Source organism: Salvelinus namaycush, chromosome 13, assembly GCF_016432855.1.
Source record: "Salvelinus namaycush isolate Seneca chromosome 13, SaNama_1.0, whole genome shotgun sequence".
In the NCBI taxonomy this organism is placed as follows: Eukaryota; Metazoa; Chordata; class Actinopteri; order Salmoniformes; family Salmonidae; genus Salvelinus; species Salvelinus namaycush.
In genome coordinates this window covers 24,290,224-24,308,078 of record NC_052319.1, presented here as the reverse complement: position 1 = coordinate 24,308,078, position 17,855 = coordinate 24,290,224, and the positions used below count along the sequence as shown (strand labels likewise).

Genomic DNA, 17,855 nt, shown 5'->3' with positions numbered 1-17,855 from the left:
ATGGCCCGAAATTCACCCAACTTATTGTGGGAAGCTTGTGCAAGGCTAACCGAAAGGTTTCACCCAAGTTAAACAATTTAAAGGCAATGCTACTAAATACTAATTGAGTGTATGTAAACTTCTGACCCACAGGGAATGTGATGAAAGAAATCAAAGCTGAAATAAATCATTCTCTCTACTATTATTCTGCCATTTCACATTCTTAAAATAAAGTGGTGATCCTAACTGACCTAAGACAGGGAATTTTTACTTGGGTTAAAAGTCAGGAATTGTGAAAAACTGAGTTTAAATGTATTTGGCTAAGGTGTATATAAACTTCAGATTTCAACTGTAGTAGTACTTACTTACTTACTTATCGTATTCTTCATATTATTTTTATTCCTAGTGTTTTTTTCTAGTATTACATTGTTATTGATTATTGCATTGTTGAGTTTTGAGTTTCAAAAAAGTAATTACACTGTACTTGTGCAGGCGACATTAAACCTTTAAACGTAAAACTATATATACAGTGCCATGAGAAAGTATTTGCCCCCTTTCTAATTTTCTCTACTTTTGCATATTTTTGATACTGAATGTTATCAGATCTTCAACCAAACCCTAATATTATATATAGGGAACCTGAGTGAACAAGCTTACAGTATTTCATTTATTTCATAAACTTTTTTATGATTTTATTTAACCTTAATTTTACTAGGCAAGTCAGTTAAAAACAAATTCTGCTACTACTTATTAAAAAGTAATAAGTAGTAGGGAAGTTGCTAATTACGTAAAATTGTCATTGATGAACCCCCCAACCAATCACCGTCCTTTCGTTTTTGCTTTAAGTAACCTTCTGTCTTATGTACCCATACCAAACGTAACATATCATACTAATTTGAGAGTCTAGGATTTACATTTACTATGTTACGTCTAGTCTATGTTACCAGGCTGTGCATGGCGAGAACAATTTCAATACGCAGGCGCAGCATAGCATTCTGACGTATGGAAGCAATGAACATTTCGCATTTTCTCCCTCCAGATGGAAGAACCATAACAGATCGAAAAGGCAGCGGGACTGGGGGGAAAGACTGATGTGAAAGGAGATTTATAGAAGGACAAGAAGATAAACGCACTCTTGGAACAAACAACCAATGGAAGAGGTGAAAATAAGCTGTTCGAAAGCCCTTGCAATGATCCGTTTTGCAAACGTTTATTCGTTGTGAAAAGGGACATTCTGGAAACTATGAATCAAGGATAGCAGTACAGTCACATTTAACAGCTGCATGGCTGTCCAAAGCGCAAACATGAAAGGATGACATGGAAATCAGAACATCCGACTGAAAGACCACTGCTTTCTCACGCTCATATAGATGGAGAGACAGTGCTTGTGAACGATGTATGCTGGAGGAGAGATGAACATTAGGTAGCGTCGGTAAATATCCAAGGAAACTGGAAAGTGGACAGTAAAGAATAGCTGGTGGGGAGCTGTCAAAAGGATGGATTTTAGCGTACTACGGAATCTCATCAGTAGATACGTAAGTAGCGGATCGATAAACGCCAGTATGTTTGCGTTGCATTCCAGTAACATCATCTGCAATTGGCATTCTGTTAAATATTAGTTACAATGTAACAATGTTGACTTGTAGAAACACGGACGTACGTGGGTTTTGTAGGTTATTTTTTCCAGTTGTTTGAGTCGGCGGTTTGTTAATGTTTGATAACAAACATGTGATCAAAGGTTTGTCACAGCTAAACGGCAGTCCAGGCTCCGGTAACCGTAACATGTCATCCGGTAACCGTTTTCGAGCTGAATGTCGAATGTGCCAGAAAGGTCCAGACGGATGCATTGGAAGAGTGTGTGGAATATGAATACAGATAAACTTGGCTGGTTCGTTTATTGTGCTTTTGAAGAACATGCTTTATAGGTTCTTGTTCTTTCATTCCCAGAGGCCAGCAACAACACACCTGATCTAACTGTCTAATCAAACGGCACATTATTTTCAATCAGGTGTGTTGGTGCAGGGCAAGAAAGAAACGCTGCAAGTCATTTCACACACACACACACACACATACACACACACACACACACACAGTGAGACATGGTAAAGAGGGTAAAAGTATTTCTAATGGCTTATGATTGACAGTTATTAGTAAGTGTTACCAAAGAGACCAACTAAAAGGGCGAGAGAAAATGGAGGCCAACTGAAAGCATTCAACTGAAATGTGTCTTCAGCATTTAACCCACCACTTCTGAATCAGAGAGGTGGGGGGGCTGCCTTAATCCACATCCACGTCATCGGTGCCCGGGGAACAATGGGGTAACTGCCTTTCTAGAGAGAGAGATTACTTGACACATTAGAAGGAATTTAATGAAAAACAGAGCAAACTGGAATGCTATTTGGCCCTAAACAGAGAGTACACAGTGGCAGAATACCTGAATTTTGTGAATGACCCAAAATGAACGAAAGCTATGTACAGACTCAGTGAGCATAGCCTTGCTATTGAGAGAGGCCACTGTAGGCAGACCTGGCTCTCAAAAGAAAACCGGCTATGTGCACACTGCCCACAAAATGAGGTGGAAATTGAGCTGCACTTCCTAACCTCCTGCCCAATTTATGACCATATTAGAGACACATATTTCCAGATCACAAAGAATTCTAAAACAAATCCAATTTTGATAAACTCCTATATCTACTGGGTGAAATACCACAGTGTGCCAACACATCAGCAAGATTTGTGACCTGTTGCCACAAGAAAAAGTCAACCAGTGAAGAACAAACAAACCTCCAAACTGCCTCCACTATTCCAGCACCATTTCAACATCATCATACCAACTCTGCTTAGCCTAATACAGTGACAACTAAAAGACACCAAAAACAATTTAGTTCAATCAACGTAAGCTAAGTATGTGGCTGTCCATGGTTGTGATTTCTGTGTGTGTGTGTGTGCGCACGCGTTTGTACAAGTAGAAAAACATGTTGACTCACCCGACTTGTAGAGAAACACCAATACCATCCTCATCTCTTTCGTGTTGAAGAAACCGTCTATCACTCTGTCATACAGTACACGCTTTTATTTGTTGTCTTAGGCTACATGGCTAAAATGTTTGCTCGCTAGTCTAACTTCCATTCATGGGCAACGTTAGCTAGTTAACATTAGCCTTCTACATCTAGCTACATATTGAACTTCCATCCTCTCAGGCCAGGGGCACAACAATGTATGAATTAATGGTTGGATCAGAAACGCTGTTATAATCATTGGCCATTACAGAGAATTTAAGTGAAACCACAAGTCCAAATCCCTAACTCAATCCATATCTAATATAGGAAAGGGACAATTTTGGCTAGCTGGCCACCGGAGGACAACAACACAACAAGATGCAACAATTCAAGTTTTTCTGTCAATGACGTATGTTCTCAATGAGTTTGATAGGAGTCACTCCAAATCCAAGCTGGCTTCCCTTGACACTTATTTTTTGGTGCATCAGGACCATTCACAGTTAAGCTCGCTCAGTTTAGTTCAACGCTGATTGGCCCATTTTTTTGAAAACATTTTTTATCAAGGGAGGCCAAATGCTCGCTGGCTTCCCTTACCTTCAATGCTACGGGCGGGAACAATGTCATGCTCGTTTGGACCAGACGGCATCAGATATATGGCGTACAGGTAGAGAGACAGAGGGGCGCTCTTTCGCTCGCTTGGATGCTTTCTCCTGTGAGATACATTCAGCCTCTTGCGAATTTAAGGAAAATGATAAAACACAGAGACGAAAGTTAAATAATTGTATTTTTTATATTTTTCTTGGTCAATTTTTTGGGGGGGAAACCTGGCTTCCCTTAGCATCCATGAAAACACGCCACTGATGCACAGCTTTTTTTTTACATGCTGGCACCCTAACTCTGTCCTGTGAATACCTCATGTTATCTCAGGTATGAGTGGAAATTCTCTGCGTGTGTGTACGTTCATGCACCTCTCCCTCCAGACTACTAAAGAAGGAAAACAGTAAGAGAATGTATTGCTAATTATGTCTATTTCCAGAACAGCCGTCTCAACTATAGCGTCTTCTTGTTCTTTTCTGTTAAACGACCCCCTACGGTTCCAACCTTGTATAACTGGTTTAGGGTTTCAACTGAGCCGGTGGTGGGAATGGATGCTTGACGGTGGTGGGAATGGATGCTTGACGGTGGTGGGAATGGATGCTTGACTGTGTGTGAAAGTGATTGTTTGAGTAGATGTCACTTAGTGTGTGTAATGCTGTGTGTCATGGGCCTCTTTTTGCATGTGTGTGTCTAAGTGTGTGTTAGTGTTGTGTTAGTGTGTGTAAGTGTCTAAGTACGTGTGTGTGTGTGTGTGTGTGTGTGTGTGTGTGTGTGTGTGTGTGTGTGTGTGTGTGTGTGTTGGGTCCACTCCCTCCTGTAGCATGTTGTTTTGTAGGCTGGTAATAATAGAAGTGGTATATTGCCTGCCTGCTGTTGACTGGTGCTGGGCAGAGAAAGACGTGTGTGTGTGTGTGTGTGTGTGTGTGTGTGTGTGTGTGTGTGGGGAGAGGGTGCGAGGAGGAGTGGTGGAGAGGGTGAGAGGAGGAGTGGTGGAGAGGGTGAGAGGAGGAGTGGTGGAGAGGGTGAGAGGAGGAGTGGTGGAGAGGGTGAGAGGAGGAGTGGTGGAGAGGGTAAGAGGAAGTGTGGTGGAGAGGGTGAGAGGAGGAGTGGTGGAGAGGGTGAGAGGAGGAGTGGTGGAGAGGGTGAGAGGAGGAGTGTTGGAGAGGGTGAGAGGAAGTGTGGTGGAGAGGGTGAGAGGAGGAGTGGTGGAGAGGGTGAGAGGAGGAGTGGTGGAGAGGGTGAGAGGAGGAGTGGTGGAGAGGGTGCGAGGAGGAGTGGTGGAGAGGGTGAGAGGAAGTGTGGTGGAGAGGGTGAGAGGAGGAGTGGTGGAGAGGGTGAGAGGAGGAGTGGTGGAGAGGGTGAGAGGAGGAGTGGTGGAGAGGGTGAGAGGAGGAGTGGTGGAGAGGGTGAGAGGAGGAGTGGTGGAGAGGGTGAGAGGAGGAGTGGTGGAGAGGGTGAGAGGAGGAGTGGTGGAGAGGGTGCGAGGAGGAGTGGTGGAGAGGGTGCGAGGAAGAGTGGTGGAGAGGGTGCGAGGAGGAGTGGTGGAGAGGGTGCGAGGAGGAGTGGTGGAGAGGGTGAGAGGAGGAGTGGTGGAGAGGGTGAGAGGAAGTGTGGTGGAGAGGGTGAGAGGAGGAGTGGTGGAGAGGGTGAGAGGAGGAGTGGTGGAGAGGGTGAGAGGAAGAGTGGTGGAGAGGGTGAGAGGAGGAGTGGTGGAGAGGGTGAGAGGAGGAGTGGTGGAGAGGGTGAGAGGAAGAGTGGTGGAGAGGGTGAGAGGAAGAGTGGTGGAGAGGGTGAGAGGAGGAGTGGTGGAGAGGGTGAGAGGAGGAGTGGTGGAGAGGGTGAGAGGAGGAGTGGTGGAGAGGGTGAGAGGAAGAGTGGTGGAGAGGGTGAGAGGAAGAGTGGTGGAGAGGGTGAGAGGAAGAGTGGTGGAGAGGGTGAGAGGAGGAGTGGTGGAGAGGGTGAGAGGAAGAGTGGTGGAGAGGGTGAGAGGAAGAGTGGTGGAGAGGGTGAGAGGAAGAGTGGTGGAGAGGGTGAGAGGAAGAGTGGTGGAGAGGGTGAGAGGAGGAGTGGTGGAGAGGGTGAGAGGAGGAGTGGTGGAGAGGGTGAGAGGAGGAGTGGTGGAGAGGGTGAGAGGAGGAGTGGTGGAGAGGGTGAGAGGAGGAGTGGTGGAGAGGGTGAGAGGAGGAGTGGTGGAGAGGGTGCGAGGAGGAGTGGTGGAGAGGGTGAGAGGAGGAGTGGTGGAGAGGGTGAGAGGAGGAGTGGTGGAGAGGGTGCGAGGAGGAGTGGTGGAGAGGGTGCGAGAAGGAGTGGTGGAGAGGGTGCGAGGAGGAGTGGTGGAGAGGGTGCGAGGAGGAGTGGTGGAGAGGGTGCGAGGAGGAGTGGTGGAGAGGGTGAGAGGGTGAGAGGAGGAGTGGTGGAGAGGAGGAGTGGAGGAGAGGAGGTGTGGTGGAGAGGGTGCGAGGAGGAGTGGTGGAGAGGGTGAGAGGAGGAGTGGTGGAGAGGAGGAGAGGAGGAGTGGTGGAGAGGGTGAGAGGAGGAGTGGTGGAGAGGGTGAGAGGAGGAGTGGTGGAGAGGGTGAGAGGAGGAGTGGTGGAGAGGGTGAGAGGGTGAGAGGAGGAGTGGTGGAGAGGGTGAGAGGAGGAGTGGAGGAGAGGAAGAGTGGTGGAGAGGGTGCGAGGAGGAGTGGTGGAGAGGGTGCGAGGAGGAGTGGTGGAGAGGGTGCGAGGAGGAGTGGTGGAGAGGGTGAGAGGAGGAGTGGTGGAGAGGGTGCGAGGAGGAGTGGTGGAGAGGGTGCGAGGAGGAGTGGTGGAGAGGGTGCGAGGAGGAGTGGTGGAGAGGGTGAGAGGGTGAGAGGAGGAGTGGTGGAGAGGAGGAGTGGAGGAGAGGAGGTGTGGTGGAGAGGGTGCGAGGAGGAGTGGTGGAGAGGGTGAGAGGAGGAGTGGTGGAGAGGAGGAGAGGAGGAGTGGTGGAGAGGGTGAGAGGAGGAGTGGTGGAGAGGGTGAGAGGAGGAGTGGTGGAGAGGGTGAGAGGAGGAGTGGTGGAGAGGGTGAGAGGGTGAGAGGAGGAGTGGTGGAGAGGGTGAGAGGAGGAGTGGAGGAGAGGAGGAGTGGTGGAGAGGGTGCGAGGAGGAGTGGTGGAGAGGGTGCGAGGAGGAGTGGTGGAGAGGGTGAGAGGAGGAGTGGTGGAGAGGGTGAGAGGAGGAGTGGTGGAGAGGGTGAGAGGAGGAGTGGTGGAGAGGGTGAGAGGAAGAGTGGTGGAGAGGGTGCGAGGAGGAGTGGTGGAGAGGGTGCGAGGAGGAGTGGTGGAGAGGGTGCGAGGAGGAGTGGTGGAGAGGGTGCGAGGAGGAGTGGTGGAGAGGGTGAGAGGGTGAGAGGAGGAGTGGTGGAGAGGGTGAGAGGAGGAGTGGAGGAGAGGAGGTGTGGTGGAGAGGGTGCGAGGAGGAGTGGTGGAGAGGGTGAGAGGAGGAGTGGTGGAGAGGAGGAGGAGAGGAGGAGTGGTGGAGAGGGTGAGAGGAGGAGTGGTGGAGAGGGTGAGAGGAGGAGTGGTGGAGAGGGTGAGAGGAGGAGTGGTGGAGAGGGTGAGAGGAGGAGTGGTGGAGAGGGTGAGAGGAGGAGTGGTGGAGAGGGTGAGAGGAAGAGTGGTGGAGAGGGTGAGAGGAGGAGTGGTGGAGAGGGTGAGAGGAGGAGTGGTGGAGAGGGTGCGAGGAGGAGTGGTGGAGAGGGTGCGAGGAGGAGTGGTGGAGAGGGTGAGAGGAGGAGTGGTGGAGAGGGTGAGAGGAGGAGTGGTGGAGAGGGTGCGAGGAGGAGTGGTGGAGAGGGTGAGAGGAGGAGTGGTGGAGAGGGTGAGAGGAGGAGTGGAGGAGAGGAGGTGTGGTGGAGAGGGTGCGAGGAGGAGTGGTGGAGAGGGTGAGAGGAGGAGTGGTGGAGAGGGTGAGAGGAGGAGTGGTGGAGAGGGTGAGAGGAGGAGTGGTGGAGAGGGTGAGAGGAAGTGGTGGAGAGGTGGAGAGGGTGAGAGGAAGAGTGGTGGAGAGGGTGCGAGGAGGAGTGGTGGAGAGGGTGAGAGGAAGAGTGGTGGAGAGGGTGAGAGGAGGAGTGGTGGAGAGGGTGAGAGGAGGAGTGGTGGAGAGGGTGAGAGGAAGAGGAGTGGTGGAGAGGGTGAGAGGAAGAGTGGTGGAGAGGGTGAGAGGAGGAGTGGTGGAGAGGGTGAGAGGAGGAGTGGTGGAGAGGGTGAGAGGAAGAGTGGTGGAGAGGGTGAGAGGAAGAGTGGTGGAGAGGGTGAGAGGAAGAGTGGTGGAGAGGGTGAGAGGAAGAGTGGTGGAGAGGGTGAGAGGAAGAGTGGTGGAGAGGGTGAGAGGAAGAGGAGTGGTGGAGAGGGTGAGAGGAAGAGGAGTGGTGGAGAGGGTGAGAGGAAGAGGAGTGGTGGAGAGGGTGAGAGGAAGAGGAGTGGTGGAGAGGGTGAGAGGAAGAGGAGTGGTGGAGAGGGTGAGAGGAGGAGTGGTGGAGAGGGTGAGAGGAAGAGTGGTGGAGAGGGTGAGAGGAAGAGTGGTGGAGAGGGTGAGAGGAAGAGTGGTGGAGAGGGTGAGAGGAAGAGTGGTGGAGAGGGTGAGAGGAGGAGTGGTGGAGAGGGTGAGAGGAGGAGTGGTGGAGAGGGTGAGAGGAAGAGTGGTGGAGAGGGTGAGAGGAGGAGTGGTGGAGAGGGTGAGAGGAAGAGTGGTGGAGAGGAAGAGTGGTGGTGAGAGGAAGAGTGGTGGAGAGGGTGAGAGGAGGAGTGGTGGAGAGGGTGAGAGGAGGAGTGGTGGAGAGGAAGAGTGGTGGAGAGGGTGAGAGGAGGAGTGCAGAGGCTTTGTTTTGTTTAGTGTAGCATCTATTTACTTTACAGCTGTGGCCAGGCTGTTGAGATAATTTCATTAAAAATTTCAAGCGAAATGTAAAATGTTCCTGTTTTGATTAATTTAATAGAGTGATTTAGGTCTGCTCTATACCAAATGAGTATTCTCCCTGGTTCTGTTCGCTATCTGTTTTACTCCTGGTATTTTGCTGGATGGGGGATGCTGTAAATTTTTTGTTTATTGTTCATTTCACTTGCTTTGGCAATGTAAACATATATTTCCCATGCCAATAAAGCCTCTTCAATTGAATTGAGAGACAGCGGGAGATGGACAGCGGGAGATGGACAGCGGGAGACGGACACAGAGACACAAATCTAAAAGTAAAAGAATGGAATTAACAAATGTATAAATATTAGGACAGGCAATGTCGGAGTGGCATTGACTAAAATACAATAGAATACAGTATATACATATGAAATTAGTAAAACAGTATGTAAACATAATTAAAATGGAAAGTGTTTCATTATTAAAGTGACCAGTGATATCATGTCTATGTACATAGGGCAGCAGCCTCTAAGGTGCACGGTTGAGTAACTGGCTGGTAGCCGACTAGTGAGTCCCTGTGCCGAAGAACACTACGGTAACCTGCCTAAATGACTACCAACCCGTAGCACTCACGTCTGTAGCCATGAAGTGCTTTGAAAGGCTGGTCATGGCTCACATCAACACCATCATCCCAGAAACCCTGGACCCACTCCAATTTGCATACCACCCCAACAGATCCACAGATGATGCAATTTCTATTGCACTCCACACTGCCCTTTCCCACCTGGATAAAGGAACACCTATGTGAGAATGCTATTCATTGACTACAGCTCAGCGTTCAACACCATAGTGCCCTCAAAGCTCATCAATAAGCCAAGGACCCTGGGACTAAACACCTCCCTCTGCAACTGGATCCTGGACTTCCTGACGGGCCGCCCCAAGGTGGTAAGGGTAGGTAACAACACATCCACCACGCTGATCCTGAACACAGGGGCCCCTCAGGGGTGCATGCTCAGCCCCCTCCTCTACTCCCTGTTCACTCATGACTGCACGGGCAGGCATGACTACAACACCATCATTACATTTGCCAATGACACAACAGTGGTAGGCCTGATCACCGACAAGACAGCCTATAGGGAGGAGGTCAGAGACCTGGTTGTGTGGTGCCAGGACAACAACCTTTCTCTCACCGTGATCAAGACAATGGTGTAGAACCTCAGGTTCTACAGCTTCACCATTGAGAGCATCCTGACTGGTTGCATCACTGCCTGGTATCCCAACTGCTCAGCCTCTGACCGCAAGGCGCTACAGAGGGTAGTGGGGCCAAGCTAGCCTCTCAAAGCACTTCATGATGACAGAAGTGAGTGCTACGTGGCGATAGTCATTTTGGGTACAGAAACAATGGTGGACATCTTGAAGAAAGTGGGGACTGCAGACTGGGATAGGGGGAGATTGAAGATGTCCGTAAACACTCCAGCCAGCTGGTCTGCGCATGCTCTGAGGACGCGGCTAGGGATGCCGCCTGTGCCGGCAGCCTTGCGAGGGTTAATACGCTTAAATGTATTACTCACGTCGGCCACGGAGAACGAGAGTCCACAGTCTTTGGTAGCAGTCTGCGTCGGTAGCACCGTGTTATCCTCAAAGCAGGCAAAGATATGTTTAGCTTGTCCGGGAGCAAAATGTCGGTGTCCGCGATATGGCTGGTTTTCCCTTTGTAATCTGTGATTGTCTGGAGTCCCTGCTACATACGTCTCATGTCTGAGCCGTTGAATTGCAATTCCGCTTTGTCTCTGTACTGAAGTTTTGCTTGTTTGATTGCCTTACGGAGGGCAATACTGCACTGTTTGTATTCAACCATTTTCCCAGTCACCTTGACGTGATTCGCGCTTTCAGTTTTGCGCGAATGCTAACATCTATCCACGGTTTTTGGTTTGGGTAGGTTTTAATAGTCACGGTGGGAACAACACCCCCTACACAGTGATGAACTCCATCACGGTGTCTGTGTATACGTCAGTTTTATTCTCAGAGGCAACCCGGAACATATCCTATTCTGCGTGATCAAAACAATCGTGAAGCATGGATTCCGATTGGTTAGACCAGCGTTGAATAGACCTTAGCACGGGTACTTCCTGTTTGAGTTTCTGCCTATAGGAAGGGAGGAGCAGAATGTCGTGATCTGATTTGCCGAAGGGAGGGTGGGGGAGGGCTTTGTAGCCATCCCAGAACGGAGAGTAACAATGGTCAAGAGTTTTTGAAGCACAAGAACTACAGGCAATGTGTTGATAGAACTTCGGTAGCGTTTTCCTCAAATTTGCTTTGTTTAAATCCCCAGCTACAATAAATGCGGCCTCAGGATATGTGGGTTTTCAGTTTGCACAAAGTCCAGTGTAGTTCCTTGAGGGCCATCGTGGTATCGGCTTGAGGGGGAATATATAAGGCTATAACCGAAGAGAATTCTCATGCGAGGTAATATGGTTGGCATTTGATTGTGAGGTATTCTAGGTTGGGTGAAGAAAAGGACTTGAGTTTCTGTACGTTATCATAATCACACCATGAGTAGTTCATCATGAAATATACACCTCTGCCTTTCTTCTTCCCGGAGAGTTCTTTATTGCTGTCTGTGCAATGTACTGAGAACCCAGCTGGCTGTATGGACGGGGACAATATATCCGGAGAGAGCCATGATTCTGTGAAACAGAGTATGTTTCAGTCCCTGATGTGTCTCTGGAAGGAGATCCTCGCCCTGAGCTCGTCTACTATGTCCATGGACTGAACATTAGCAAGTAATATACTCAGAAGCGGAGGATGGTGTGCACGCCTCCTTAGTCGGACTAGAAGTCCAACCCGAATGCTTCTTCTCCGCCGGCGGTGTCTTGGAGCAACCTCTGGGATAAGTTCAATTGCCTTGTGGGGGTAAGAACAAAGAATCCAAAATTGGGAAAGTTGTATTTCTGGTCGGAATATGTGGTGAGTTACCACCGCTCTGATATCCAACAGTTATTTCCGGCTGAATGTTATAACACAAAAAACATTCTCGGCTAATAATGTAAGAATCAACACACACAAAAAACATACTGCAAAGTTGCTTAGGAGCTAGAAGAAGAGCTGCCATGTCAGTCAACGCCATCTTCAAAAAGGTCTACATTGATGTTATGTCCTGCACGGTGTTTATATAGCAGGTCTACATTGATGTTATGTCATGCCTGGTGTTTATATAGCAGGTCTACATTGATGTTATGTCATGCCTGGTGTTTATATAGCAGGTCTACATTGATGTTATGTCCTGCACGGTGTTTATATAGCAGGTCTACATTGATGTAATGTCCTGCACAGTGTTTATATAGCAGGTCTACATTGATGTTATGTCATGCACGGTGTTTATATAGCAGGTCTACATTGATGTTATGTCATGCCTGGTGTTTATAGCAGGTCTACATTGATGTTATGTCCTGCACAGTGTTTATATAGCAGGTCTACATTGATGTTATGTCCTGCACGGTGTTTATATAGCAGGTCTACATTGATGTTATGTCATGCCTGGTGTTTATATAGCAGGTCTATATTGATGTTATGTCATGCCTGGTGTTTATATAGCAGGTCTACATTGATGTTATGTCATGCCTGGTGTTTATATAGCAGGTCTACATTGATGTTATGTCATGCCTGGTGTTTATATAGCAGGTCTACATTGATGTTATGTCCTGCACGGTGTTTATATAGCAGGTCTACATTGATGTTATGTCATGCCTGGTGTTTATATAGCAGGTCTACATTGATGTTATGTCCTGCACGGTGTTTATATAGCAGGTCTACATTGATGTTATGTCATGCCTGGTGTTTATATAGCAGGTCTACATTGATGTTATGTCCTGCACGGTGTTTATATAGCAGGTCTACATTGATGTTATGTGCTGTTTCCTGTCATCGTGGAAACAGATCTGTCTGTCTGGACAGACGTCTACTCACTCTCTCATTCTCCCCCCTCCTGTCATAGAAGTAGACCTGTTTTCCATATTAAGTCAATATCAGGTCCTATTGTACTACTACGTTACTACTGTACTACTACTACTACTACTACTACTACTACTACTGTACTACTACTACTGTACTACTACTACTACTGTACTACTACTACTACTGTACTACTACTACTACTACTGTACTACTACTACTGTACTACTACTACTGTACTACTACTACTACTGTACTACTACTGTACTACTACTACTCTACTACTACTACTACTGCTGTACTGTACTACTGTACTACTACTACTACTCTACTACTACTGTACTACTACTACTGTACTACTACTACTACTGTTGTACTACTACTGTACTACTACTACTGTACTACTACTGTACTACTGTACTACTGTACTACTACTACTACTGTACTACTACTGTACTACTGTACTACTACTGTACTACTACTACTGTACTACTACTACTACTGTTGTACTACTACTACTGTTGTACTACTACTACTACTACTACTACTGTACTACTACTACTGTACTACTACTGTACTACTACTGTACTACTACTGTACTACTACTACTGTACTACTGCTACTACTACTACTACTGTACTGTACTACTACTACTGTACTACTACTACTGTACTACTACTACTACTACTACACTCATTCTTTGAAGACACAGCTTTTGTCTCTCCTCTACTTTTTGGTGGCTCCCTGCTGTGTTGCCATGACGATTAATGACAGATCAGTGGTGACATCGTGAGTGTGGCGCAGAGATTGTAACTGTGGCGGTATCGCTGCTCAGAGACAGACACACAGACACACAGATAGACAGACGTGTTTCTCCCAGTCATATACACAGTAGAAGAGTTCGACCACATTTTTAGATGGACACGATGTTGCTGTCTTTGAGCATTTCATTTGCTATTCTCTGTCTGTCTGTCAATCAGTGTCTGATTCTAAAACCTATTCTAAATCCTGATTGCATATAAATGTGCGTATAAACGTGTGTGCGTGCCATAACACTGGTGTGTAATGAAAGTACTATATTAAGGTGAGGCTCAAAGCAGAACAGTGGATATTTAATCTGGTAGTTAATGAGGGGTAGCTGCTTAACGTCTGTGGCAATTCAGTGCAGTGTGGGGTAGCCCTGGGATAGCAGAAGAGGACTCTGCCACACATTTAATAAGGGGGTTAATGGTGAGTGGAGAGGACCTTAATTACACGATAACAGCTGTGGTGGATGGAAGCCCTACTGGGAGCAAGGTGGCTGGTGATTGGAGAAGTGGGGTGGGATAGAGGAGGTGATTGGAGAAGTGGGGTGGGATAGAGGAGGTGATTGGAGAAGTGGGGTGGGATAGAGGAGGTGATTGGAGAAGTGGGGTGGGATAGAGGAGGTGATTGGAGAAGTGGGGTGGGATAGAGGAGGTGATTGGAGAAGTGGGGTGGGATAGAGGAGGTGATTGGAGAAGTGGGGTGGGATAGAGGAGGTGATTGGAGAAGTGGGGTGGGATAGAGGAGGTGATTGGAGAAGTGGGGTGGGATAGAGGAGGTGATTGGAGAAGTGGGGTGGGATAGAGGAGGTGATTGGAGAAGTGGGGTGGGATAGAGGAGGTGATTGGAGAAGTGGGGTGGGATAGAGGAGGTGATTGGAGAAGTGGGGTGGGATAGAGGAGGTGATTGGAGAAGTGGGGTGGGATAGAGGAGGTGATTGGAGAAGTGGGGTGGGATAGAGGAGGTGATTGGAGAAGTGGGGTGGGATAGAGGAGGTGATTGGAGAAGTGGGGTGGGATAGAGGAGGTGATTGGAGAAGTGGGGTGGGATAGAGGAGGTGATTGGAGAAGTGGGGTGGGATAGAGGAGGTGATTGGAGAAGTGGGGTGGGATAGAGGAGGTGATTGGAGAAGTGGGGTGGGATAGAGGAGGTGATTGGAGAAGTGGGATAGAGGAGATGATTGGAGAAGTGGGATAGAGGAGATGATTGGAGAAGTGGGATAGAGGAGGTGATTGGAGAAGTGGGGTGGGATAAAGGAGGCGATTGGAGAAGTGGGATAGAGGAGATGATTGGAGAAGTGGGATAGAGGAGGTGATTGGAGAAGTGGGGTGGGATAGAGGAGGTGATTGAAAAAGTGGGATAGAGGAGATGATTGGAGAAGTGGGATAGAGGAGATGATTGGAGAAGTGGGATAGAGGAGGTGATTGGAGAAGTGGGGTGGGATAGAGGAGGTGATTGGAGAAGTGGGGTGGGATAGAGGAGGTGATTGGAGAAGTGGGGTGGGATAGAGGAGGTGATTGGAGAAGTGGGGTGGGATAGAGGAGGAGATTGGGGAGGTGGAATAGGAGGGAGGGAGTTGGAGGCTGAAAGCTCCTGTTGATGCTGATCCATGTCCTGTTTTGTGTTTTGTCCTTTAATAATTTAGGTAAGAATTTAAGGAAGGGAGTCATTCCACCTTAAAAAGAACAAGAAAGAGGATTTTGACACCCACCATGTCAGATTGTTCTGAAATCGTTGCTGTAGTTAAATAAGATTAGCATTACTGAAACAGTATTTTGCTGAAATATAATTTGATCTCTGAGAAATTAATGCCCTTTTTTTATTTATAGGATTCATATAATCTTCAATAAATATAAACTCAGCAAAAAAGAAACATCCTCTCACTGTCAACTGTGTTTATTTTCAGCAAACGTAATGTGTAAATATTTGTATGAACATAAGATTCAACAACTGAGACATAAGCGGAACAATTTCCACAGACATGTGACTAACAGAAATGGAATAATGTGTCCCTGAACAAAGAGGGGGTCAAAATCAAAAGTAACAGTCAGTATCTGGTGTGGGCCCCAGCTGCATTAAGTACTGCAGTGCATCTCCTCCTCATGGACTGCACCAGATTTGCCAGTTCTTGCTGTGAGATGTTACCCCACTCTTCCACCAAGGCACCTGCAAGTTCCCGGACATTTCTGGAGGGAATGGCCCTAGCCCTCACCCTCCGATCCAACAGGTCCCAGACGTGCTCAATGGGACTGAGATCTGGGCTCTTCGCTGGCCATGGCAGAGCACTGACAATTCTGTCTTACAGGAAATCACGCACAGAACGAGCAGTATGGCTGGTGGCATTGTCATGCTGGAGGGTCATGTCAGGATGAGACTGCAGGAAGGGTACCACATGAGGGAGAAGGATGTCTTCCCTGTAACGCACAGCGTTGAGATTACCTGCTATGACAACAAGCTCAGTCCGATGATGCAGTGACACACCGCCACAGACCATGACGGACCCTCCACTTCCAAATCGATCCGCTCCAGAATACAGGCCTCGGTGTAACGCTCATTCCTTCGACGATAAACGCGAATCCGACTATCACCCCTGGTGAGACAAAACCGCGACTCGTCAGTGAAGAGCACTTTTTGCCAGTCCTGTCTGGTCCAGCGACGGTGGGTTTGTGCCCATAGGCAATGTTGTTGCCGGGGATGTCTGGTGAGGACCTGCCTTACAACAGGCCTACAAGCCCTCAGTCCAGCCTCTCTCAGCCTATTTCGGACAGTCTGATCACTGATGGAGGGAGTTATGCGTTCCTGGTGTAACTCGGGCAGTTGTGGTTGCCATCCTGTACCTGTCCCGCAGGTGTGATGTTCGGATGTACCGATCCTGTACAGGTGTTGTTACACGTGGTCTGCCACTGCGAGGATGATCAGCTGTCCGTCCTGTCTCCCTGTAGTGCTGTCTTAGGCGTCTCACAGAACGGACATTCCAATTTATTGCCCTGGCCACATCTGCAGTCCTCATGCCTCCTTGCAGCATGCCTAAGGCAGAGTCAGTAGAAAGGCCGCTTTAGTGTCCTAAGTTTTAATAACTGACCTTAATTGCCTACCGTCTGTAAGCTGTTAGTGTCTTAACGGCCGTTCCACAGGTGCATGTTCATTAATTGTTTATGGTACATTGAACAAGCATGGAAACAGTGTTTAAACCCTTTACGATGAAGATCTGTGAAGTTATTTGGATTTTTACGAATGATCTTTGAAAGACAGGGTCCTGAAAAAGGGACATTTCTTTTTTTGCTGAGTTTAGTACCGAACATCTGATTTGGACCATAATTCTTCCTAACAATGAGTAAGAAATGAGGAATCCAATACAATGATTCCTAGCCACCCACGGATCTCCCCCCACACCCCACACCTCCATTCCCATCCCTTTCCTTCCTCTCCTCTCCAATCCCCTCCCTGTCAGTTCTGTAAATGTGACTGTGTGAGAGAAGGAAAGCTTTACAGTCTGCAGCTGTCTGATCAGTAATCCGTTCTGATCCCTATCAAACCGTCACGTCCTACCCTTTTTCTGCTGATGAGAAGAGACCTACGGACAGAGACAGTGTGGCGACATATTGTTTTGATGTGTTTTATTAATAACTAAAGAGGTCTGTCTCTATATAAAGATGGTGTTACGTCATCGCTGATCCTACCACAGGTCATGTTGTCATAATCTGTTGTGACATGGATGGGATAAACCACAGCAGCGATCAGATAAGACCCCGACCCACATTCTCAGTCCCAGCTCCCCTCCTGGAGCCAGTTGTCCAAATCTAGGATCAGATCTACTGTAGGATCAGATCTACAGTAGGATCAGCTTACCCAAGGGTCATTCCATGTAATTTCAGCAAGCCATGACACCCACCATGTTCTGAAGTTGTTTCTGTAGTTAGAAACAGATAACATTAGCATTCCTGAAACATTATTTTGTTGAAATATAATTTGATCTCTGAGAAATTAAACTAATTGATTGCACTCAAATTGGCCATTTTCATTTATAGGATTCATGTAATCTTCAATAAATATAATACCCATCTGATTTGGACCATAATTCTTCCTAACAATGAGTAAGACATGAGGAATCCAATACAATGATCACTAGCCACCCACGGACCCCTCCACACCCCACACAAATCCCACCTCTCTCTCTCTCTCTATCCTATCTCTCGCGCTCTCTCACTCTCTCCTATCTCTCGTGCTCTCTCACTCTCTATCCTATCTCTCGCGCTCTCTCACTCTCTCCTATCTCTCGCGCTCTCTCTCTCCTATCTCTCGCGCTCTCTCACTCTCTAACCTATCTCTCGCGCTCTCTCACTCTCTAACCTATCTCTCGTGCTCTCTCACTCTCTATCCTATCTCTCGCTCTCTCACTCTCTATCCAGTCTCTCGCGCTCTCTCACTCTATCCAGTCTCTCGCGCTCTCTCACTCTCTATCCTATCTCTTGCGCTCTCTCACTCTATCCTATCACTCTCACTCGCTCGCTCTCTCACTCTCTATTCTTTCTCTCTCTATCCTATCTCTCGCGCTCTCTCACTCTATCCTATATCTCGCGCTCTCTCACTCTATCCTATCTCTCGCGCTCTCTCACTCTATCCTATCTCTCGCGCTCTCTCACTCTATATCC

The 17,855-nt window shown here is 47.9% G+C and overlaps 1 protein-coding gene across 4 annotated transcripts in view; it reads left to right on the top strand.

The window, feature by feature from the left end:
* Positions 1-988: 988 nt before the first annotated feature.
* LOC120058356 (probable phospholipid-transporting ATPase IH) overlaps positions 989-17,855 on the top strand; it is a 95,419-nt gene continuing 78,552 nt past the window's right edge. For all 4 annotated transcript variants that reach the window (XM_039006962.1, XM_039006961.1, XM_039006960.1 and 1 more), the window contains exon 1: positions 989-1,514. In XM_039006962.1, the coding sequence (XP_038862890.1) occupies positions 1,476-1,514 (39 nt within the window). In that variant the 5' untranslated portion in view covers positions 989-1,475. The remainder of the gene's footprint in view (positions 1,515-17,855) is intronic.